This window comes from Dendrobates tinctorius, unplaced genomic scaffold (genome assembly GCF_039654945.1).
Source record: "Dendrobates tinctorius isolate UK_male_01 unplaced genomic scaffold, ASM3965494v1 ptg000081l, whole genome shotgun sequence".
In the NCBI taxonomy this organism is placed as follows: Eukaryota; Metazoa; Chordata; class Amphibia; order Anura; family Dendrobatidae; genus Dendrobates; species Dendrobates tinctorius.
This window is the reverse complement of record NW_027361749.1, coordinates 12964816-12988564: the sequence shown is the minus strand read 5'-3', so window position 1 is coordinate 12988564 and position 23749 is coordinate 12964816. Positions and strand designations below refer to the sequence as shown.

Genomic DNA, 23749 nt, shown 5'->3' with positions numbered 1-23749 from the left:
TCTCAGCGGTTGTGGCCGCTGTTACCAGGAGTAGGAGCGCCGGAGCCCAAGGAGCCTCGCGGAGGTCTGACGGTTTCCCCCTCTCCGACCAAGTGGCTGCAGAGTCAGACAGCGGCCAGGAGACAGATCCCAGGGAGCTGACAGAGGATGTGGCAGTTTCGTAAATTCTTGCCACATCAAGTCAGGGATTTCAGGCAGCGCTGGAAGCTGACGCTAGCCTGAAAGCTCTCAAGGAGCAGGTGGCACAGCCTCCCCTGGAGTCCGACCGCGAGCGAGTGGTCTGGGACCAGGGACGGCTGTACCGGGTAGCGGTCCAGCAGGGATCACCGGAGGCGTGGCCCAGGGACCGACAGTTAGTGGTACCCTATCCGTTCAGGGCAGAATTGTTGTGGATCGCAGACGAGATTCCCATGGCCGGACACCTAGGGATCGCTAAAACCAGGGCCATGCTAGCTCAGCATTTCTACTGGCCGGGAATGAGGACCGAGGTGATTGCCTACTGCCGTTTGTGTGACACCTGTCAGAAGCTGGGGAAGGCGGGGCGGCGCCCCAAAGCCCCACTGGTAACTCTGCCTATTATCAAAGAGCCTTTCTTGAGGGTGGCTGTGGATCTCATTGGACCTCTGTCCACCCCCAGCCGCTACGGGAAATGCTTCATACTAATGGTAGTGGACTATGTCACCCGGTTCCCGGAGGCGGTAGCTTTGTCGTCCATTCGGGCTGACAAAGTGGCCACTGCCTTACTGGAAATTTTCTCCAGAGTGGGGTTTCCCCAGGAAATGCTCACCGACCGAGGGACCCAATTCATGTCGCAACTGATGGAGTCTCTCTGTAAGCAGATACAGGTGCAACATCTGGTAGCCAGCCCGTACCACCCACAGACCAATGGCCTGTGTGAGCGGTTCAATGGCACCTTAAAGCAGATGTTGGTCGACTCCCACGGGAGAAACTGGGAGCGGTATCTCCCACACCTGCTGTTTGCCTACCGGGAGGTCCCACAGGCCTCAACAGGGTTCTCCCCCTTTGAGCTCTTGTACGGGAGACGTGTACGGGGGCCCCTTGCTCTAGTGAAGGAAGCATGGGAAGGGGATTTGGCCACCCCTGGAGTGTCTGTCATTAAGTATGTCGTGCGCTTCCGGGACAGAATGATGGCCTTGACATGGCTGGTGCACGACAATATGGCCCAAGCCCAGGCTGACCAGAAGCGGTGGTACAACCAGAATGCTTGTGAGCGGACCTACGAGGTGGGTCAAAATGTGTGGGTACTGGTCCCCGTACCTCAAAACAAGCTTCAGGTGGCCTGGGAGGGTCCATACCTCGTGCACCAGCGGCTCAACGCTGTCATCTATCTGGTCACCCTGGACCACGCCCGTGGAAGGAGGAAGACCTTCCACGAGAACATGATGAAGGCCCATCATGAGCGGGAGTCTTGTGCCCACCCAGTGTGCAACCTTACCGAGGAAGGAGAGGTAGAAACCCTCCTGGATCTGCTCACCCAAGCCAAGGCGGGTGGATCCATCGAGGATGTGGGGGTTGGCCACCAGCTCTCGGAGGACCAACGTTCCCAGCTGGGGGTCACCCTACACCCCTTTCGGGAGCTGCTCAGCAGCCTGCCCAGAATGACTGAGACAGCCGTCCATGACGTGGACACCGGCAATCACCCCCTGATCCGGCGTTCAGCGTATCGGATCTCTCTTGAGGTGCAGCAGCACATGCGAAAAGAGATAGACGAGATCCTGAAGCTGGGGGTGATCCAAGTGTCCAACAGCGCGTGGGCTTCGCCTGTAGTCCTCGTCCCTAAAAAGTACCGAACTACGCGGTTCTGCGTGGACTACCGGGGTCTCAACGCTGTGACGGTCACCGATGCGTACCCAATGCCGCGCATCGATGACCTGACCGATCAGCTGGCCGGGGCCAAGTACCTGACCATCATGGATCTGAGCAGGGGGTATTGGCAGATTCCCCTGACCCTTGGGGCATGGGAACGCTCTGCCTTTATCACCTCATTCGGACTGCACGAGTCCACGGTGATTCCATTCGGCATGAAGAATGCCCCTGCCACTTTTCAGAGGATGGTCAACACGCTGCTCGAGGGACTGGAAGGGTATGAGGCCGCGTACCTAGATGACATTGCCATCTTCAGTCCCACCTGGGAGGATCACCTAGAGCACCTGGCGCAGGTGCTCGGGCGGATCCGGCGAGCAGGCTTGACCATTAAGCCAGAAAAATGCCAGCTGGGTATGAGTGAGGTCCACTACCTGGGACACCGGGTAGGTGGGGGAGCTCTGAAGCCAGAGCCCAGGAAGGTGGATGCCATCGCATCCTGGCCCACCCCCAGGACCAAGAAGCAGGTGATGTCCTTCTTGGGGACTGCCGGGTATTATAGGAGGTTTGTTCCACACTATTGGAACCCGGCATGTTGACACTCACTCTCTCACAGAAGAACCAGACGATGATGATCTAAGAAGGAACTGGGGACAGATCTGCCAAGGGGAGCAGCGGCCCACGCTTTGGGGTCTGTCCAGCAACTAAGATTCTTGTACCTGTGGACTGCGGAGCTCCCGACACCCACATGCAACCTACAACCTGGTAAATTGACCTCCAGCTTAATATCTCTAAGTCTTGCTTACTGTATATTTCTGTAATTATCTAGTGCGCCCTTAAGGCAATTAAACCATAAAATTAATCTTGGGCTGATGCTTTTACTCTGATTACGAATCTTAGAATACCCAGCGGGTAACAGGACATCCTCTCCGGCGGCCATTTGCTCTAGGTGCAGTTCCCTTACTGACCTGAGAGACAAAGGGGGCGCAGGAGAGCTGTGCCTGTGTAGTTACGTCACATTGGTGACGAGGGAGGAATGGGTCCTGTTCCTCCACACCCTCTACTCCTCTTTGGTCAGACCTCATCTGGAATACTGTGTCCAGTTTTGGGCGCCAGATTTTAAAAAAGACATCAACAAACTGGAGCAAGTTCAGAAAAGAGAGACCAGAATGGTGACCGGTCTGCAAACCCTGTCTTATGAGGAAAGGTTGCAGGATTTGGGAATGTTTAGCTTGCAGAAGAGAAGACTGAGAGGAGACTTAATAGCTGTCTACAAATATATCAAGAGCTGTCACATTGTAGAAGGATCATCTTTATTCTTATTTGCACAAGGAAAGACTAGAAGCAGTGGGATGAAACTGAATGGGAGGAGACACAGATTAGATATTAGAAAAAACTTTTTGACAGTTAGAGTGATCAATGAGTGGAACAGGCTGCCACGAGAGGTGGTAAGTTCTCCTTCAATAGAAGTCTTCAAACAGAGGCTGGACAGACATCTGTCTGGGATGATTTAGCGAATCCTGCTTTGAGCAGGGGGTTGGACCAGATGGCCCAGGAGGTCCCTTCCAACTCTACGATTCTATGATCCAACTTTACTTTTTTCATTGGAAAGAGGGTCATGTGACACATCAAACTTATTGAGAATTTCAAAAGAAAAACAATGGTGTGCCTGGTTTTAACGTTACTTTATTCTTTCATGAGTTATTTATAAGTTTCTCTTTGTTTTCACCCATTGACATGTCGCAGAGGTTAACACGTGAGGAGCGGATAGAAATTGTGTTGATGTCTGGTGAATGCAGTACTCGGGTCATTGCAGCAGATTTCAATGCAAGACACCCTATTCAAGAAAACTGTCACCATTCCCATTTTATTTAGGTGTATCCATATAAATGGCCCACCCAAAAAAGTTTGCCTCATCATTGAGCATAATGTTTTGTGTAAACTGACGGTCCTGTTCCAATTTTTGTTTTGCCCATTCTGCAAATTCAGTGTGCCGATCTGGGTCACCAACCATTCCCATTTTATTTAGGTGTATCCATATAAATGGCCCACACTGTATTAGATGCGCCAATGCTGGTGCTTTGCCCAACTCTTCCCACTTGCCCTTTAGTGGAGGCAAGTGGAGTGGGGTTCATATTTGTGGGGTTGATGTCACCTGTTCGGTGACATCAAGCCCACGGCTTCGTAATGGAGAGGCGTCTATAAGATACCCATCCATTACTAATCCTATAGTTGTATGGTAAATAAAGACACATCCAAAATAAAGTCCTTTATTTGAAATAAAACAAAACACACTTTTCCATTTTTATTTAAAAATAACAAACACAGTTATACTCGCCTAACGCCTAATCATCTTACACATTGGGATATTCTAGGTAATTAAGTGGCCATATATAATTATGCCATTACTCCATGATTTTTTTTTTTTTTATAAATTTTGAATACTAGTTTATTTTGCATATTTATGGTAACCCCTGCATCATGCATTTTAATCCTTTACACAATCCCTTCTCCTGAAAGTCAAGAGCTTTTCAAAATTTTGTAATAAATTAAAGCAACACTAGCGTCTAAGCACATATGCTGTCACACATTCAATAGAAGGGTGGGTGTTAAAAAAAATATCAAATGGCCAGACGGTATATAAAATTGCAAACATTCTACAAGTGAAGAACTTATTTTTCTGCCTTGAAACCTTTTGTAGCATTGATCCACAGTAAAAAGTAACCACTGCAACTTCGTCTTGAGGAAAGGTGAGCATTTTTTCTCAGACTGGAGAGAAAAGTGTTAAGCAGCCCTGCCACCATTATGCTGTCAGAATGTTGTGTTATCATTCCAGCATGTGCTGAGGTTTCCTCCAGCTTGCAGTGACACAATATGTAAATTAGCCATGTGCAAATTGCTTCAGCTTCTGCAGCATTCAACACTTACATGCTCTCATTGTGGAGAGGGAAGCTCTGATATCTTATTACAAGACAGAATAAGGCTCAATAAGAAAAATATAAATCAAATCCTCCTTGTATCTATGTATTTCAATATATATTTATGTTTTGCATCAATTTTGCTGTGAAAAAAATGAAGGACAATACTGGAGCTATATTTTGGTGCAATGTTTAGGAAACTGATACTTTAATGGCTCAGAAAATACTTGTATCAAGGAGAAGACTATGGACACATTTTTCAGGTTAAATTGGACACAGTATGTGTCTGCATAGTGGCTGCAGAGGAGAATTAAGCATTTATTTTATTTTGCCTCTCTATTGCAGTAATATAAGCAATCAAAAAGTATGTAGCACCTAATGAGCTAATTTTTTAAATCCAAGTGGGTGTTATCAGATAGTTTTTCTTACTGAGGGAGTGTACTCCCTGTACATTCTGGCCTATCATAAGAGGACAATTCTCAAAGGAAAGAAGAAAATGATTCACAATAGCTTAGAACAGATTTTGCACTGTGTGAGGCAGAGCTGATCTCAGTATGACAGACAGCCTGGTCTAACCTCCTGCATGATTTGAAAGCACAGATAACTAAGGGCCCCGTCACACATAGCGACGCACCAGCGATCCCGACAACGATATGACCTTCTCAGGATCGCTGGTGTGTCGCTACATGATTGCTGGTGAGCTGCCAAACAAGCAGATCTCACCAGCGATGAGGACCAGCGACAACGCAGGTATCAAGCGAGGGCGTCGTTTAGTTATCCGCTGTGTACCTTAGATACCAGCGCGCTGGTACAGGGAGCTGGCAACCAATGTAAACAGCGGGTTTCTAAGCGCACGCTTAGTAACCCACGGTTTACCTTGGATACCAGGCTCCAGCTTGCTGATCGCTGGTCTCCCGCCTGCCACACGCAGCGATGCGTACTGGCCAGCGGGAGACCAACGATCACAAAAAGGTCCAGGGCATTCGCGCACAATCAGCGATACCCGGCGGGGGGGCCGGTCGCTGATACGTGTCACACACAGCCATGTCGCTGGTGAGATTGCTGTTGCGTCACAAAACTTGTGACTCAGCAGGGATCTCACTAGCGATCTCACTGTGTGTGACGGGGGCTTAACACCTTTCAGATAAGGTTCTCTTGGGGGAAGGGCAATGCAGCTGATTTAGCTATGTCACATTAAAAACCCTTCTCTCAGCTCTCCGGATATAGGAAAACAAAAAAAACATTTTTAATGAAATGGTGGTGTGTCTTATAGTCCGATTTTACGGTAGCTTCCCGGGGGGTGGCGGTGGTGGAGCGGAGTCCCAGGAGGCAGGGTCAATGCTGCAGGAAGCTGGCGAAGGCAGGACTGGGGCGATGCTGCAGGCCCCGGGCTGGGAGGAGGGGGTGGTCGGTGGTGTGAGGCTGCAGCAGACCCCGGGCTTTCAGAAAATGTCGTCGGGGCCTCACACTTCCCATTGTTTTCACTGTGGTGAACGTTGGGAAAATGGCCACCGCAGACGGCGCATAAGCAGATTGAGATTTGGGAGCCAAGATCTCAATCTGCGCATGTGCCTCCTCAGGAAGCCATTTTGCCGAGGTCTATAATGGGAAGTCCGGAGACTGCACTGCGCCAACATTTTGTGAAACCCCAGGGTCCGCCACAGCCTCGCACCGCCGAATACCGCCTCCTCCCAGCCCGGGGCCCACAGCATCGCTCCACCCCTGCTGCCACCGCCAGCTTCCTGCAGTAGCGACAATGCCTCCTGTGACTCTGCTCCACCGCAGCCACCTTCTCCCTGGTATGCTTCATTCGAATTATAAGACACACCTCTATTTTTCTCCCAAATTTAAGGAAAAAGTGCAGCTTTTGATCTGAAAAATATTGTATTTTAAAGATCCAATAGCCAATGACTAAACATGTTTTTCTCAACTCCAGTCCTCAAGACCCACCAACAGGTCATGTTTTCAGGATTTCCTTAGTATTGCATAAGTAAAGGAATTAATGTTTGATCAGGTGATGAAATTATCACCTGCGCAATACTAAGGAAATCCTGAAAACTTGATCCATTGATGGGTCTTGAGGACTGGAGTTGAGAAACACTGGACTAGACTAGTTTGGTACCACTCACCACCATCTTTCTTCTATTGTTTCTGGATGCATCTTCAAACTATATCAGAATGCACACTATTGTTGTGTTCTTTAGAAAAAGTCCACCTGCATAGGACAGGCTAAAATCCCAATATGAAGCAAAAAAAAAAAAAAGAAATGTAGTGTGAAAACTTTCCCTTACGATATGGCAACTTGGATAGTAAGCCTGCCGGGCTTTAAAGCCCCATTCTCAGGATTGATAGGGGTCACATTGATCAGTAAGATATTTCCTATACTATGGATAAGGGATAACTTCCATAATTGACACAAACCCTTTAAACCAGACCTGTTACCAGATTTCACAATACAAACTGTATACAATATTACTGTAAATAGATCTCAGACTTAAAGGTACTGTCACACTTAGCGATGTACCAGTGATCCCGACCAGCGATATGACGCGGTCAGGATCGCTGGTACATTGCTAAGTGGTCGCTAGTCAGCTGCCACACACGCAGATCTCACCAGCGACATCGCAGGGGTCGGGGATCGCTACTTACCTGTCAGACGCGGCGATCCTGACGTCCTCCCGCCCGCGTCCACGCTCAGGACGTTCTCGCGCGATCAGCGATAACCAGCGGGGGAGCGGTCGGAGGTAAGTATCAGACATAGCGATATCGCTAGCAATATCGCTATAACGTCACAAAAACCAGTGACGCTAGCAATATCGCTTAGTGTGACAGGCCCTTACGTCTGTGTCCTTAGTTAATATTTACATTAAAATTAGCATTTAATGAGTCCACCTAGATCGAATTTTAATATAATCCCATTTAAAAGAATTATATAGACATTCTGACATGGAGTTTTAAAGTGCATCAGCTTCAGCAGATAAAAGATTTTATTTACTAATGTATGCAGCTTGTACTGTGAAATCTGGTGACAAACAAATAAATGGACATTACTTATATAGTAAGACAGTATTTAGTTCCAATTTACTGCAAAAGAATAAATCTAAAATTATATTAAAAAGTTCTAGAGAGCGAATTTGTGCTGCTAGCTACTAAGATGCATATGGCATGCCAAGTGGGTGCTACTATAGCCACTAAAGTTAGGGCCCCTTCACACATAGCGACGCACCAGCGATCCCGACAACGATATGACCTTGTAAGGATCGCTGGTGTGTCGCTACATGATCGCTGGTGAGCTGCCAAACAGTTACCCGCTGTGTACCTTAGATATCAGCATGCTGGTGCAGGGAGCTGGTAAACCTGCTGCTTACCTTGGTTACCAGCTCCCTGCACCAGCGCGATGGTATCTAAGGTACACAGCGGGTAACCGACGTGCGCCCTTAGTTACCCGCGGTTTACATTGGAAACCAGCTTCCAGCTCGCTGATCTCCCGCCTGCCACACGCAGTTATGCGTGCTGGGCAGCGGGAGACCAACGATCAAAAAAAGGTCCAGGGCATTCGAGCACGATCAGCAATACCTGGCGGGGGGGCGGCGGTCGCTGATCCCCGTCACACATAGCGATATCGCTGGTGAGATCGCTATTGCGTCACAAAACTTGCGACTCAGCAGCAATCTCGCTAGCAATCTCGCTGTGTGTGACGGGGGCTTTACTAAGCTTGTGCACATTTCCAATTATAAGACTTTCACAACTATAGAATCAGCAAAGACAAAACAAGAGAAACAAAAGAGAGGGCGTTGAGATGACATCATTTCTGTCTATACGCAGGTGTGCAACATAGACTAGATGCTCAATATCACCAAGACTGTCAATCATGGTTGTGACTTTATGTTCTATTGAAGTAGGAAGAGCATCTCTAGAGCACTATCATATTTTAAAGGGATTTATTGTCCAGTGTAAAGCTAAAAGTCTGCAGTCAATGTATGCGACTGTAAACTTGTGAATCATCACATCGCCTTCACTGCAAAAAAGAATTCTTAATGCTACTCTAATTCATTTTCATGTTGACTATTACAAATCACTACTAATCTGTCTTCCTCTCACTAAGCTCTCCTCTCTCCAATCTATCCTGAATGCAGCAGCCAGGCTCATCATTCTGTCCAGCCACTACACTGATGTTTCCATTCTGTGCCAGTCATTGCATTGCTTGCCCATCTGCTTCAGAATTCAATATAAACTTATCCCTCTAAACCACAAAGCTCTCCACAGCGTTGAATCTGCAAAATATTTCCATTCCCCTCTTTGTTTAACTAACACCCAACAAGTGTTCTCCATTCTGTTATTGATTAAAAACTAAGTGTCCATGATCCAAACCTCTCACTCCAAGGATTTCCTCATGCTGCAGTGTACTACCCCAGGTAACATTGTTAATTTTCACAGTCCAAAGTTTTATGTGTCCACGAAAAAAACACCTTTTCAGCCCGGACTATCAAACCACTTCACTGATCTAACTTCTTTCAGACTATCCCTTCCTACACTTCTCATCATAACCTGATCTCTTCTTTCATTAGTTTCCTACACACTGCATGAAGTCAGTAGCACTTTGTATCTCTACATACAAACACATTGACTGTTAACCAGTTCAGGCAGCTTTACTTAGGAAAGATGACTTGCCCACACAATAGAAGCATGTTATAGCTTTCGTGTCACTCCTATTTTCTCATAGATGATTGAAAATTTGTGAGCAGGGTCCTCAATCTTCCTATTGGCATTGTTGAATGATCTGTCACTTTGTAATTATTAAAGGCTAAAATGTTCTATATTTTCATCTAGTCCCTATGGAATCCACAAGGCCAGCTGTACATTGCATTGCACGATGGAAACAGTTACCAATTCAGTACGAAATTTCCCCTTCTTTAGCTAACCTCATCATATAAATGATTGTTTGCTTTTCAGGATAGCGTGTATCAGGATAATCTAACGTTAATTAAGAAGCTGCATTTTGGAATGAAGCCAGAAAATATTTTAGATGTTCTGCCTGTGCTGAAAAGAATGTTAGACTCTCAACAAAACACAGTCTTGAACACCAGCCAGTATATGATATACTGAAGAAAGCATTTGCTTCTTGTTTAGGTAACATGTTTCATTGTCATGAATGTGCTAATTTTATTGACCCACTCATGACATGTGCCGTACTAGTACTGCGCATGTTGTGTCTCCCCCTTTGATGTGGGCTCCGGCGCTGAGCCCATATCTTTTCCGCCACGTCAGCTGTTTTGAACAGCTGACATGTGCCCGAATCAGCCGAGGGTGGAATCGTGATCCACCCATGATTATTAACCCGTTAAATGCCGCTGTCAATCTCTGACAGTGGCATTTGACATGCAGTTTCGGCAATCGCGCCAGAAATCCGCCCATCGGTGAACCCCGTCACGGGATCGCGGGTCACCGATGGGTTGGCATGACAATCAGGTTTCCTGGAGACCTCTATGGTTGTCAATGCAGGACTGCTATGAGCGCCGCCCGGTGGTCGGCGCTTATAGCAAGTATTTCTGCTACTTACAGGTGATCTGATCATCGCCTGTATGCAACAGAGCAAATCGGGTTATGGCAGCTTCTAGTCTCCCATGGAGACTATTGAAGCATGCCAAAAGTTTAAAAAAAAGTTTTTAAAAATATTAAAAAAATACACAAGTTTAAATCACCCCCATTTCGCCACATTCAAAATAAAATAAAAGAATCAAATATACACATATTTGATATCACCACCTTCAGAATCGCCCAATCTATCAATATAAAAAAGAATGATCCTGTTCGCTAAACGGCGTAATGAGAAAAAAGTCAAAACGCCAGAATTATTTTTTTGGGGTCGCCACAACATTGCATTAAAATGCAATAACCGGCTATCAAAAGATCGTATCTACACTAACATTGTATCACTAAAAACATCAGCTCAGCACACAAAAAAATAAGCCAAATAGCCCTCACGCAACCTGAGATTACGAAAAATGGAGACGCTACGGGTCTCGGAAAATGACGCAATTTTTTTTTTTTTTTTAAACAAACTGGATTTTTTTTCACCACTTAAATAAAAAAAGAACATAGACATGTTTGGTGTCCATGAACTCATAATGATCTGGAGAATTATAATGGCAGATCCGTATTAGCATTTGGTGAACATGGTAACAAAAAAAAAAAAAAAAAAAATCAGAAAAACCGTTGTGGAATTGCCCTTTTCTTGCAATTTCACCACACTTGGAATTTTTTTTACATTTTTGAGTACACGACATAGTAAAATCAATAGTGTCGCTCAAAAGTACAACTCGTCCTGCAAAAAACAAGCCCTCACGTGGCCACATTGATGAAAAATAAAAAGTTTGTGGCTCTGGGAAGAAGGGGAGAGAAAAACAAACGCAAAAATGAAAAAGGGCTCCATCATGAAGGGGTCAAAATCAAAGCCTTTATGTTATTTCTAAACCCTTGTCGACACTTTCTTCTGCAGTACAGTAATTTATACAATTCCTGCCTCTTCCCTTTAAAAATAAAACAATTTTCCCTCTATCACACAGAAAACGCCACATACTGTAACTACATGTGACACTTTTCAGTACCAGACTGTATACAAAGTGCTACTCTGGATATTAGGTACATTTGTAAGGCAACCTCCAACCTAAATTCCTTTCAAAGTCTTAAGGCCCCGTCACACTAAGTGAGATCGCTAGCGATATCGCTTAAGCATCACCAATTTTGTGACGTAGCAGCGATATTGCTAGCAATATCACTATATGTGACACTTACCTCCGACCGGCTCCCCTGCTGTCTATCGCTGATCGCTCGAGAACGTCCTGGGCCGTTTCTCGTCGGCCGCTTCCTGCTGGGCTTCCTGCTGGCACCGACGAGAGACACGTGGACGAGGGTGGGAGGACATCTTCATCGCCGCGTCTGATAGGTAAGTAGCGACCGCCGACCGCTGCTATGTCGCTGGTGAGATCTGCCTGTTTATCAGCAGCTCACTAGCGACCATTTAGCGATGCACCAGCGATCCTGACCGGGTCGTATCGTGGTCGGGATCGCTGGTGCATCACTAAATGTGACGGAACCCTTAGACACAACTAGAATCCGCCTCACATCAGATCTGGACATGAGCCTATATGGAATCATGTTATTTCAACTGATTATTATATGTACATGCACTTTACATTGTTTGTTGAACGCAAGCATTTTAATCAGATTAAGGCCAGTTTCACACATCAGTGTCTCTGGTACGTGGGGTGACATTTTTTACACATACCGGAGACCATAACACACCTAGACCCATTCAAATGAATTGGTCTGTGCACATATCTTTGTTTTTTTTCACAGACCATGTGTACGTGTGCCCCGCACGTAGACATGTCAGTTTTTGCCCAGCTGCACGGATCACACGGACTCATACAAGTTAATGGGTCTGTGTAAACACGTACTGCACATTGATGCTGTCCGTGTGCGTTTTTAAAGTTATAGGGTTAAAATGTAATCAAATTGTTTCAATACTAGGCTCTGGTATGTATCCACACGGACAGCACACTGATCACAAACAGATGGTACACACGGATAGCACACGGATGACACACGGACAGATATCTCCGGTACCGGTTTTTCTGGTACCGGAAATATCAGGACGTGTGAAACCGGCCTTAGGTACAATTATAGTTATTACTAATCATATATACATTGGTAGCACATAATATGAAGGTGTTTATGAGACACACTACAAATTTAAACATGGAAAGAGGCTTTGGAGGGATGCATTAATTATTAACAAATTGGGGAGAACCCCCAAATAAACCCTCGCTATCAAGCCTTAAAATTCAAGCCAGTGTCCCATCCTGTGATGACGACGCAAATGCGGTGAAACATGTTGTGGGGACTAGTGCGATAAACTATTCTGCCACACAGGTGTTAGCACCCCAGGGTGTTACCCAGAAAGTATAAGAAATTGAGCATTGAGCACTTAGCACATAACAAATTTAGACAGATTAGGGACATAATTTTTTATAAACTAAGCATTTTATATATTAATTTAATAAAAGTTACATTTTAAGGCTTAATTTGGGGTTCTCCCCAAAATGTTATGGAACAGAACAAAACGGCTGCAATGTGTGCATGCATGGTGCTTCCCATGACCATCTTCAATAGGTTCCAGTAGGGGGTGTTCGGTGGTCCAGTGATATGACTCACATCCCAGAATGGTGTGCCAGGTGTTACGCCATGCTCACCCGGGGCCGGGACTTAGCACCCGACGTCACCACTTCCGGCACCCCGGCTGCTCTGGGGTTCTCGTCGGGTGCGCATGCGCACCTCTTGTACTTGATCATATGGCTTCACGGCTTTGTATAGGGCACATGCACTCACCTCTCTCTCCTGACTGCAGCTGAGCCATCTCTATGGTCCTGGAGGACCTGACCCGGAAGTCCAAGCGCTCATGCCCTATATCAGGCTGCCTCTTCCTATGGGAGGTGCCTGATTATTGTTGTTCTTCCTCGCTAGGCCTGCTTGGTCTCTGCTTGGCCACTCTCAGTATTCGGGTCCTCTGCCTTGTGCTCTGCCGTGCATCTCAGCACACGCTCTGCTTCTTCCTTGTGCTCTGCTGTGCTTCTCAGCACACACTCTGCTTCTGTCCTGTGCTCTGTCGTGCTTCTTAGCACACACTCTGCTTCTATCCTGTGCCCTGCCGTGCTGCCTAGCACATGCTCTGCTTCTCCTTGTACTCAGGCGTGCTTCCGAGCACGCGCCTTACTTTGCCTCTTACCCGGGCGTGCTTCTCAATGCAGGCTATACTCACTCCTGTACATAGCATGCTCCAGCATACACGCCCTGTACTGTCCTGAACCCTGCGTACGTCTGTGTACTCGCCCTGCATGATCCTACACCCAGCGTGTCCCTGTGTCCACGCTTTGCACACTCCTGTATCCTGCGTGTTCCCTCCTGCACCTTGCTAGACACACTCTCTCATGTCTTCTTTGAGCCAGCCACCTAGTTCCAGCAGTCGTGGTACTTTAACCCCCTGGGGCGTGCCCCTGACACTCCCTGTATAGGTGGTCCTCACTAGGTCAGCTCGCCCTGGGTGGGTTGGTATCACGACCGAGATGGTCCACTCCAGAAGTCGTCACACCAGTTTCGGCAGTGCTAAAGGTGCCGGGGCTCCACCAACACTTTCTGAAAGCCCAGAAACCCCACACATCCATTGCTGCTATGCAATGGCCTCCAGGAAAATGGCTGATGGGGGCAGCGCATGCTCAGACTGAGATCTCGTCTCCCAAGATCTCGGGATGAGATCTTGTTCCCGAGATATGTCTGCTGCGATGCGGTGGCCTCCAGGAAAATGGCCGCCAGGGGCGGTGCATGCTTAGATTGATATCTTGGCACCGAGATCTCGGGACGAGATCTAGTTGCCAAGATCTCAATCTGAGCATGTGCTGCTCCCGGCGGCCATTTTCCTGGAGGCCACCGCATCGCAGCAATGGATGTGCAGGGGACCTCCAGGCTTTCACAAAATGCCAGTGGAGCCCCCCGAACCACAGAGCGCCACTGAACCACAGAGCACCGCCGAACCTGCCGCACCATCCTGGGATGGGATTTCCCGGAGGCCACCATATTACAGCAATGGAAGTGCGGGGGCTCCAGGCTTTCAGAAAATGTCAGCGGAGACCCCGCACCACTAAACCTGCTGCACCAGTTTGGAATGGGAGTCATATCGCCGGACCACCAAACATCTGTGACCACGCTCCACCAGTGATGCTGATACCCCCCCGGTAAGCTAAATTCGGACTGTAAGACGGAATCAGTGCTGCCTCCACCAGGTCAAATACCTTCTTTCCTAGTCTTTACACTTTATCTATTTCTGCTGCTATTTTACTGCACTTATGCATTGAATTTTACACTAAAATGTTGCTTTGGCAGGCAGCTTTTTTTTTTTAATTTTCAATAAGAATAAGAAGAGAAAATGAACCATACAATTTGTTACGCAATGTCTCCTGATTACGCCAATAATTGATATGTGGTCGAAAACTACTTTTCAGGCACTGTGAAAAGCTCAGAAGGGAATAAGTGCCATAATGGATTTCAGATTTTGTTGAAATGGTTTGAGGCTGTCATATCACTTTGCAGAGCCCCAGATGTGGTAGAAAAGCAGAACCCACATATGTAACCCCATTTTTCAAAATACACCCACCAATGAATTAATCTAAAATTACATTTTTTTGCCACTAAAATGAGGTTTTAGCTCCACATTTTTAACTTTTATAAGATTTAATAGGAGAAATTGGTTATAGTTGGTTATAGTTATAATACACTGTCTAATGTTCAAAGTACTGTAAAACTCTATTTGTCAGATATTCTCTAATGCTTCTGAACAATTTATATACCCTTTGATTATTGTTCAATAAAGACGGTTTTATTAAAAAAAAAAATACACTAAAATTTGTGTCTGTACAGTACTGCTTAGCCATGGGATGGACGGAGCGCAGAATTTCTTAGAATACTTTGCAGACTCCATATAAAGAGCTCCTAAATACTAGAAACGCAGAATCCTACCTCAATTGATCTCATTTTCAAAATTATACCCCTTGGGGAATATATCTACAGGGGTAGTGACAATTCTGACTCCATGAGTGTTTTCCAGAAGCAAGCAGCAGTGCATGTTGCCAAGTGAAAATTGCAAACTGCCATTATGTGGCCAGTACGTTACAGTGACCAGTATATTATGCCCAGCTCATGCTTCTGGAGACATTCACCCATAAATTAGGTGGGCTTTCATTACTACAGAAATGCCTAACATGTGGGCACTATATGTGGTTTAAACACACTGGGGCTTAAAATGGAGGGGGAATTTGGATTTGGGAGCGCAGAATTTGCTGAATTTCTTTTGGTGGGCGAGGAGCCATTCCGCTTTTCCAGAGCCAGTGTGCTATCAGTAACGTGGAAGATCCCTATCTGTAACAGATGATGGACCTGAGTGGGGACTTGCTTTTTTTGTGGATTGAATAGAAGCTTTTGTTAGGAACATTTTACATAACATTTAAGATTACATTTATCCGGCACTCTACGTTGAGCACTTACTTTGGTGTTTCCATCTTAATCTTCAAGTGACTTTATTCAGATAAAATCCCCGAGGGAACCATTCACTTTAGTGAGGCAACACAGTTACTCTGGAGTCCGTCTGGCCTCTGTTCAGTGTTGTCCATTTTTTCAGAAATGCACAAAACTGTGGTCGACTGCACTTTCATACTCTCCTAAAAAGACGAACATTGCCGAAACACAGGCCAGACAGCGTCCACAGTGCTTCAATCTACGTCATTATAGGGAATCTTCCACTTGGGGTTCCATTTGAATCCTGTATTTCAGAGATTTACACAGAAACCCCAATGTAAGCGCTCAGTGCAGGATAAATGGGCGCCGAGCCTTACTGCGATCTTTGCGAGGTAGAATAAAAAAAATCAGCAGCAGGTGAAGAACTGTTTATTTTTATTATTTTTTACATGGTTCCTAGGGCGCTATAAGTGATTAGATGACTTTATTCTTCAGGTCGGTGGGATTACAGCGATACCAGATTCATGTCAGGTTTTTATGTTTGGCTGCTGTTGTAAAGAGGTGAGAGATGATGTTTTTCAAAAGTATATACCTTTGTGGTTTCCTGATTGAGTCATAGGGCTCCGAAACGCGTTGAACTAAGCCACAAATAAAGCCACATTTTTATATGATTATCTATCTGGACTTATATCTTTCAAGCTGCACAGAGAAAATCCACATTTTTATACCATTTTTTGCCATTGCTTTATTTTGAGAGGTTTTAACTTTTTTTTCTGTGCTAAAGGAGTTTTATGGCTGCTTGTTTTTTTGTGGGACAAGATGATGTTTTTAGCTGTACCATTTCTATTTACATTCGTCTTTTTGATCGCGGTGCTGTACATGTACTGCGCTTTGCGGGAATGCAGCTCATGCAGCACCGTACACAGGCGCATGTCGGGAGGGGGTTAAGGAAAGGCACTTAGAATAAATATGAAAAAAATAATCTGCGTTTTCTGTGTGATTGAATATATAAATATTTTAGAGCGTCATTCTGACCTTCCACGTGTGATTCTCTGCAAGACCTTTATTCCTAAGAGACGGCATGCTTTGCCTTCCAGTGTTTGGCAGTATTCCCTCATGTCTTCAATAGCTGTGTTCACAAATTGAACTTGGAGCTCACTGAACAGTCCATATGCATCTTGGATGAGAAGACCCATTCTACAAAACAAGGCAAAATTGAAAGTTGGCTGCATGATAAGAATATAAAAGTTATAAGATTAGTTCCCACATTATATATAAAAGACAACCTTAAAAAGATTGTACAGTCTAAAATGAGACTAGAAAATGAGACTAGAAATCACTCTGTGTGACTGCAGACTTTTTAATCTGTCCAGCTCGGGAATTTTGTGCTGCAAGGATTTGCCAGTTTCTGAGTCGGAAAAAGTGGTGATGTATGCGATATGCATGCTCCTGGCAGAAGCCATGTAGTGGGCACTGCCTCTCTCCATACAAATGCATGGAGCGAGGGTGCGGCTGTCTAGTGAGCATAGCCTAGCTCTATACACCTGTATGGTGCGGGGCAGCGCCGACTAGAAGGCTTCTACATCACTGCCGTTCCCAGCTCAGAAACCAGGGATAGGGGGATTCAAAAGTCTCTCTCTACTGATTATTATGAACATGTCTCTAAACACGGGTGCAGGTATGCCCAATAGAAAACACTAGGTATGTGGACGTTGACAGTGAATATTTAGAGAAGGTGAAAAGTGGAAACATTAATAACTGGAAATTTGGGTAGTTTAAAGGGGTTGTCATGGAGTGACTGCAGACTTTTAATTTTAGACCGGACAACTCCTTTAAACTACCCAAGTTGCCAGTTATCATTGTTTCCACTTTTCACCTCTTCTAAAAATTCACTGTCAACATCCACATACCTAGTCTGTCCTATTGGGCATAACTGCAGCTGTATTTAGAGACTAGTTCATCAAGATCAGTAGGATATTAAGAAAGAGGTTCAAAAAATACTATGGATAACAGATCACTGGGACATTTAAAATGGTGGAAACAAAAGCATTTAGCCGCTACCCTAATTTCACTACAAAATACAACTAGTAAATATAGTGTTACTAGCTTGGCCCATGCAAAATTTTCGCACACAGGTCGTCGGGGGCGCAGGCAATTTCAGAAAAAGCAAGCTGGTCAAATGTAAATGTTTTTTATGAGCTGATGACCACAGACAGGTATTTATATATGTAGATTGGTAATACAATAAATTGTTTTGATAAGTAGAGGCCAAAAAATGTTTTCCGGTTGAGGTGCCACCGGCAGGTTATTGTGTCTTTCTAAAGGTTTATGAAAATGAATGTTTAAACTGTATTTAGTAATAAAATTGTGAATATGTGGTTTGTTTGGCTGATTTCTTGCTGAAGAGAGCAAGTTTACCTTTCAAATGGTGTATCATGTGTGCGTGTGGGGCGAAGTAATCAGCGAAAAAGCAGTGCATGTTTACAAATGTGTTGGTAGTGTGCTTTGGGGTAGTGTGGTGCCACCTGCAGGTCACTGCAGGTTTATGAAAATTAATGTTTAAACTATATTTTGTGATCAAATCGTGGATGTGTGGTTTGGCTATTTTCTTACTGAAGGGGGCAAGTTTACCTTTTAAATGGTATATCATTTGTGTGTGGGTGCAGTATGAACGGGGATACAAAGGAATCACCGAAAAACCGTGTTTACAAATAATAGAATAGATTGTGGGTAAGAAGAACACTGGCAGGATTGCAAGGAAAAAACACCACACTTGTGACTTCCTTACCATACGATTTTGTGGTCCATAAGAAAAAAATGAGGCAGTGAGCAGTCACAGATTAGCAATATGATTACAACAATGCTTGGAAGATCACAAAATTCTGTAATAATTACACCAATGAACATGTGCCTAAATTGCTACAAATGTTTGCAACTGTTACATTTGAAAAATATAAAAAGAAACTAAAAAACTTAATGCAGACTCACGAAACTAAAATTCGATCACATTTATCAACTGGAGTAAGGAAAAATGTGCAACTATGACTCCACATTGTTGTCATTCAAAGAGTTTTTGCTAAAAGTATAAAATGTGAGCTACGAGACTTTGAATAAATTTAGTGAGAATCTTGCCAACTACTCTCTCCTATTTGGCATAAAATGTGCGATTATAGTAAATGTTGTCCTGGTCTGTGCTGGTAAACGGCTCCTGGATGCTAGAGGGTGGATAGAGTTGTGGAGGCAAACTGATATGCAATAAAAAACTCTCACCCTACAATGATGCTCAATCTAGTCTTTAAGTGGATACACAAATACTGTATACATCCAGTTGCCCCAACACAATAGACAACTGTGGGGGGCCTGGTTACTACTGTGCTTTAGGCAGCCCCAAATCTAAGAAGCATCATTGTCAGAAGCTCCCTGTCCTCTCCAACAGCTGCAGGAACCTTTCCTTGCAACCAGAAAAAATGTAAAACCTGTCCATTTATAATGACCACGGACAAGATAAAGATCCACAATTCACATCAGGACTACAAGATCCCACGTACTTTCAGCTGCATCACATCTAATGTGGTGTACTTAATTATTTGTACTAAATATCCAACTGGGGGTCTGTATGTGGGGGAGACAGGGCAAAAGTTTAGAACAAGGATGAATTCTCATCGTCACACAATAAGAGAAAAAAAGAATGGATCTACCTGTGGCAAAACATTTTTGTATGCCTGATCACACCATGGATACGAAATTACTGGTATTGAAAAGTAACTTCACATCTCAGAGAGAGAAGAGTCAGGGAGTACAAGCTCATGATGACCTTTGACACTCTCAATGCTGGAATGAATGTGTCGCATGGATTTATGTCTTTTTACATCAATTAAGGAATTTGCTCCTAAGACCTTGTGGGGGCATCACAACACATTAGGAGACGCCAATCAGATGACAATAAAACATCCAGACTCCTTATCTATGAACTGGTCCAAAATTTATGTTTCTCCCTCTCCCATAATGATAGTTCTGCTTGACGTCACTTGTCTTATCTATTGCATTTTTTCTGTGCTGTATTGTGCATAAATATGTGACTCTTCAGATTTTGTATTAGTTAACGCCTGATGAAGAGACCAGAGTAGTCTCGAAAGCTTGCAATGTGTTACCATCTTTTCAGTTAGCCATTAAAAGGTATCAACCACTGAGGACTCTCAATTATGAATATTTTTCTATCTACTGGCTAACACGGTACAAAGATATACATCTTCCTGTATCAGATGTTTCCAGTACAGAGGGTTTTACACATAGCGATATCGCTATAACGTCACCAATTTTGTGACGTGCTAGCGATATCGCTATGTGTGATACTTGCCTCCGACCGGCTCCCCCGCTGTCCATCGCTGATCGCGCGAGAATGTCCGGCTCCATTTCTCGTCGTCAGCTTCCTGCTGGGGCTTCCTGCTGTGACGACGAGCGACGCATGGAGGCGGGCGGACGCCAGGATCGCTGTGTGTGAAAGGTGAGTATCGTGCGCTGCGTCGCTGCTGCATCGCTGTGAGGTCTGCCTGTGTGACAGCTCACTAGCAATCATTTAGCGATGCACCAGCGATCCTGACCGGGTCAGATCGCTGGTGCATCGCTAAATGTAAAAGGGCCTTAAGTCTCATCCTCTCTACTGTAATGTCATGTCCCCTGATAATTTCTACCTACCAGCGGAGGTTGGCACCCTAAACACAGTCGAGATAACTGATAAAAACTGAGGATTTTTTCATCAACTACTAACCTTGAGTACCTTCACTGTTATCAATATGATTTATTAATTTTTTACATATGAGCCACAAATGGACCACTGGGTTAAAATGTACTTTCTGTTAATTTAACATTTTGCTACTCTATCTGGTATAAGATTAGCCACATCAGGGACTGAAGGGATAGCCGTCGTGGAGCGGGGGCGCCATTCCGCTGACCAGTAGGGTGTCAACCTTAGCTGACAGGAAGGTTTCAGTCACAGGGAGCAGTATAGTCAGGTACTCAACTGTTTGCACATGTTACTTTATGTCTTGTGTTTCTAGCACTTTTTTGCACTTTTTCTATTGTTGCCTATAAATCTACCTACACCGGCGACACCTATATTCTCCTTTCCTGGTCAAATGAGTGACTGCTTGCTGCACCAGTCCAGGGTCATTTAGGAGTATCAGGGTCAGCCACCGTGGAGCGGGGGTGTCAATCTCGACTGTGTTTAGGGTGCCAATCTCCGCTGGTAGGTAGAAATTATCAGGGCCCCAGTGTAGGGCTATTATAGGTGACACAGTTAGTTGTTGGTTTTTCTGTGTGGTTGTCTCATTTTTAGCTTTTTTGAATAAAGGTTGTATCTAATAATCTGTATATTTGCATAAGCAAGTCTCCTCCCAAATTTACAATTGATTTCTGAGCTTACATTGGTATTTGATTTTGATTTAGTCAGAAATGATGCGGTCACAAAAAGGAAATGTTGGTATCGGATCTCTAAGCACTCATTTGACATTGTTATGCCACGTGAGCACTCTAGGTAATCTGCGGCCACTGACAGCCAGCAGTTCTCACACTATATAGATGATCATTAGACATTGACTGGCTGCAGTACTTACATGACAATGTCATGAGAGCCCTGAGAAATTTGGCGCCAACATCACTGGAACAGCACAAGTGCAAGAGGTGAATATATATTTGTGGGAGTTTTTTAACTTCACATTCGGGAATGCAGTATTTAAGAAGTGGTCGTCTGAGTAGTGGCCAACCCCTTTAACTCTGTCCTGAAATAGTGATGGTAATGATATACATTATGGGCTATATATATCGTACCTTATTAGCCTTTATTGTGACTATGGCATTTAATGTCATTTCATATTTGGTCTTATTTAACAAAGTCTCCAAACTGAGGGGAAGTGCTAAGAGTCTAAGACTAAAAAACATTAGGTTCAAAATGCATACAGTGCACCAGCTCTCCGGATCCTTCTTCTGTTTGTCATGGTTTTAATGTGATGACATAAACGCACTCTATTTTTCTCAGTGTAATGTTAGACAACTTTTATATTCCGTGTACACTTGGAGGATATTCACATGTCAGGTTTTTTTGCTGACCAATGGTTTGCGTAACAGTCACAGACATGTCCTACTCCGGTCTGTTTTGTGGTAGGACTCAAGTGACATTCAAGTGACTGAAGAAAAGACAGATGTCATCTTTAAGCTGATCGGTCTCGACTGACCGGTTTCTAGAACAAGCTTGGGAAACAGATGCTAAAAATGGACACATGGACAAAAATGAACGAAAAAACATGTCCATCACAAAAAATCACTGCGTGTGAATATAGTCTGAGACAGAGAGCCTGGATTGCTGACAGAAATGTTGCTAGCTGGAGTGCGCACATGAAATTTGCCACCATATGTATCTTTAACTGCCTAAGTCTAGGTATCAAGAAGTGTATTTGAAAAGGGATTGCGAGGAGGCATTAAAGGGGTGGTTCACTACTTGTGTAGCCCTTTCTTAAATGCAACAGTGCCCCATGTAGAAAAAAAGAACAGCATGTAACCACCCACAGGACCAGCATAGTTCCAATAATGTCAGCACTGTGTCTCCAGGCACTCACAGGACTTTTTTTATGTTACACAAGCGCTGCAGCCTATCAGCCGCTGCTGGTGGGGTCCAGCACTCACGCAACAAAATGTCACGTGAACATACGAAGGCACAGAGCCAACATCGCTGGAGCAGCACTTGTCCGAGAGGTAAGTATATGGAGTTTTTATTTTCCATGGGGCACCGTTTCATGATGCAAAAAATAATAAATTTACAATCTCTTCCAGAATTACTTATTACAATATAAATGACAGGAAATATGTTAATTATAAGCTACACTTCAAGGTTATGTAAAAGTTGGACATTAACCTGTGGCACATTGGATTGAGAGTCTGTCAATCTGGGAAAGGGCTGCTAAATAGTGGATACTACACATCTGGAAACAGTAGCTCTTCTGGAAAGTTACTGTGATTACTAAATGTAGACTGTCACTAAAAATGTCAAACATTTACAGGAGTCGCTTATCAGTAAGACTGTGGTATGAAGTGTATTTTAAGAAGACAAATCAACTTATTTAATTGCAAGTATCATTTTTACTAGAATGGAAAGAAAGAACATAATTATGCAATAAAGCCATCAAACTAGGGAAAATAATAAATCATACTCTACTTAAAAGAAAAACATTGCCAAAAGTACTGTGAATGTACAGTAATATATTCACTGTGTATAAAACATATAGGAGGGCACCATCACAAATATAAGTAGAAAATAAGATAAACGTGGTCAACCTGAGGCCTGTCAAATTAAATGCAATTCTCTTTTTTGCTGGTAATATATTCAATGATAAGGAGGATTGTAAAGACACAAAGTCATACTGAAAATTTCACATAAAGTCTGTGTCGTGATATATGCAGCAAGCAACAAACTACAAAATACAGAAAGAAAAAGGGAAAAAATAAGCAACATTTCAATTTGCCTTCAATGAAAATTTTCAGCCTTTGTGCTGCTGTAGAATGTCTGTAAGTCCTTTATCTTGCTGAGTGCTAATCCGTTCTGATACCTCGATCACTTTCTCTTCCATATTAGAGATAGCAGCAGATAGGTGGGTTCCACACATATCCCCAGAGTGTGGAGAGGAGAGAAAACATAGTTTCAGAAAGGAGTGTGACAACAGAAAAGGGCACAATAACAATGAGGCTGCGTTCACACATCGGGTTTTTTTCACGTTTTCGCGGCGGTTTTAAACGTGCGATTTTGCCACGAAAACGCGAAAAAAAATAAGCATCCCATGCATTCCTATGGGACTCCGCAATGCTGTGCTAATGCTGCGTTTTTTCCCGCGGCGGAATCGCTTTGCGGTAAAAAACGCAGCATGCTCATTAATTTAGCGGAATCGCGGCAA

The 23749-nt window shown here is 44.4% G+C and overlaps 1 protein-coding gene across 3 annotated transcripts in view; it reads right to left on the bottom strand.

Moving 5' to 3' along the window:
- The window catches only part of SPIDR (scaffold protein involved in DNA repair), a 787075-nt gene that overhangs the window by 115798 nt on the left and 647528 nt on the right, over positions 1 to 23749 (bottom strand). For 2 of the 3 annotated variants that reach the window (XM_073583752.1, XM_073583753.1), the window contains one exon: positions 16845 to 17006. The exons of the other annotated variant lie outside the window; for it this stretch is intronic. In XM_073583752.1, the coding sequence (XP_073439853.1) occupies positions 16845 to 17006 (162 nt within the window). The remainder of the gene's footprint in view (positions 1 to 16844; positions 17007 to 23749) is intronic. 3 annotated transcript variants of the gene reach the window in all.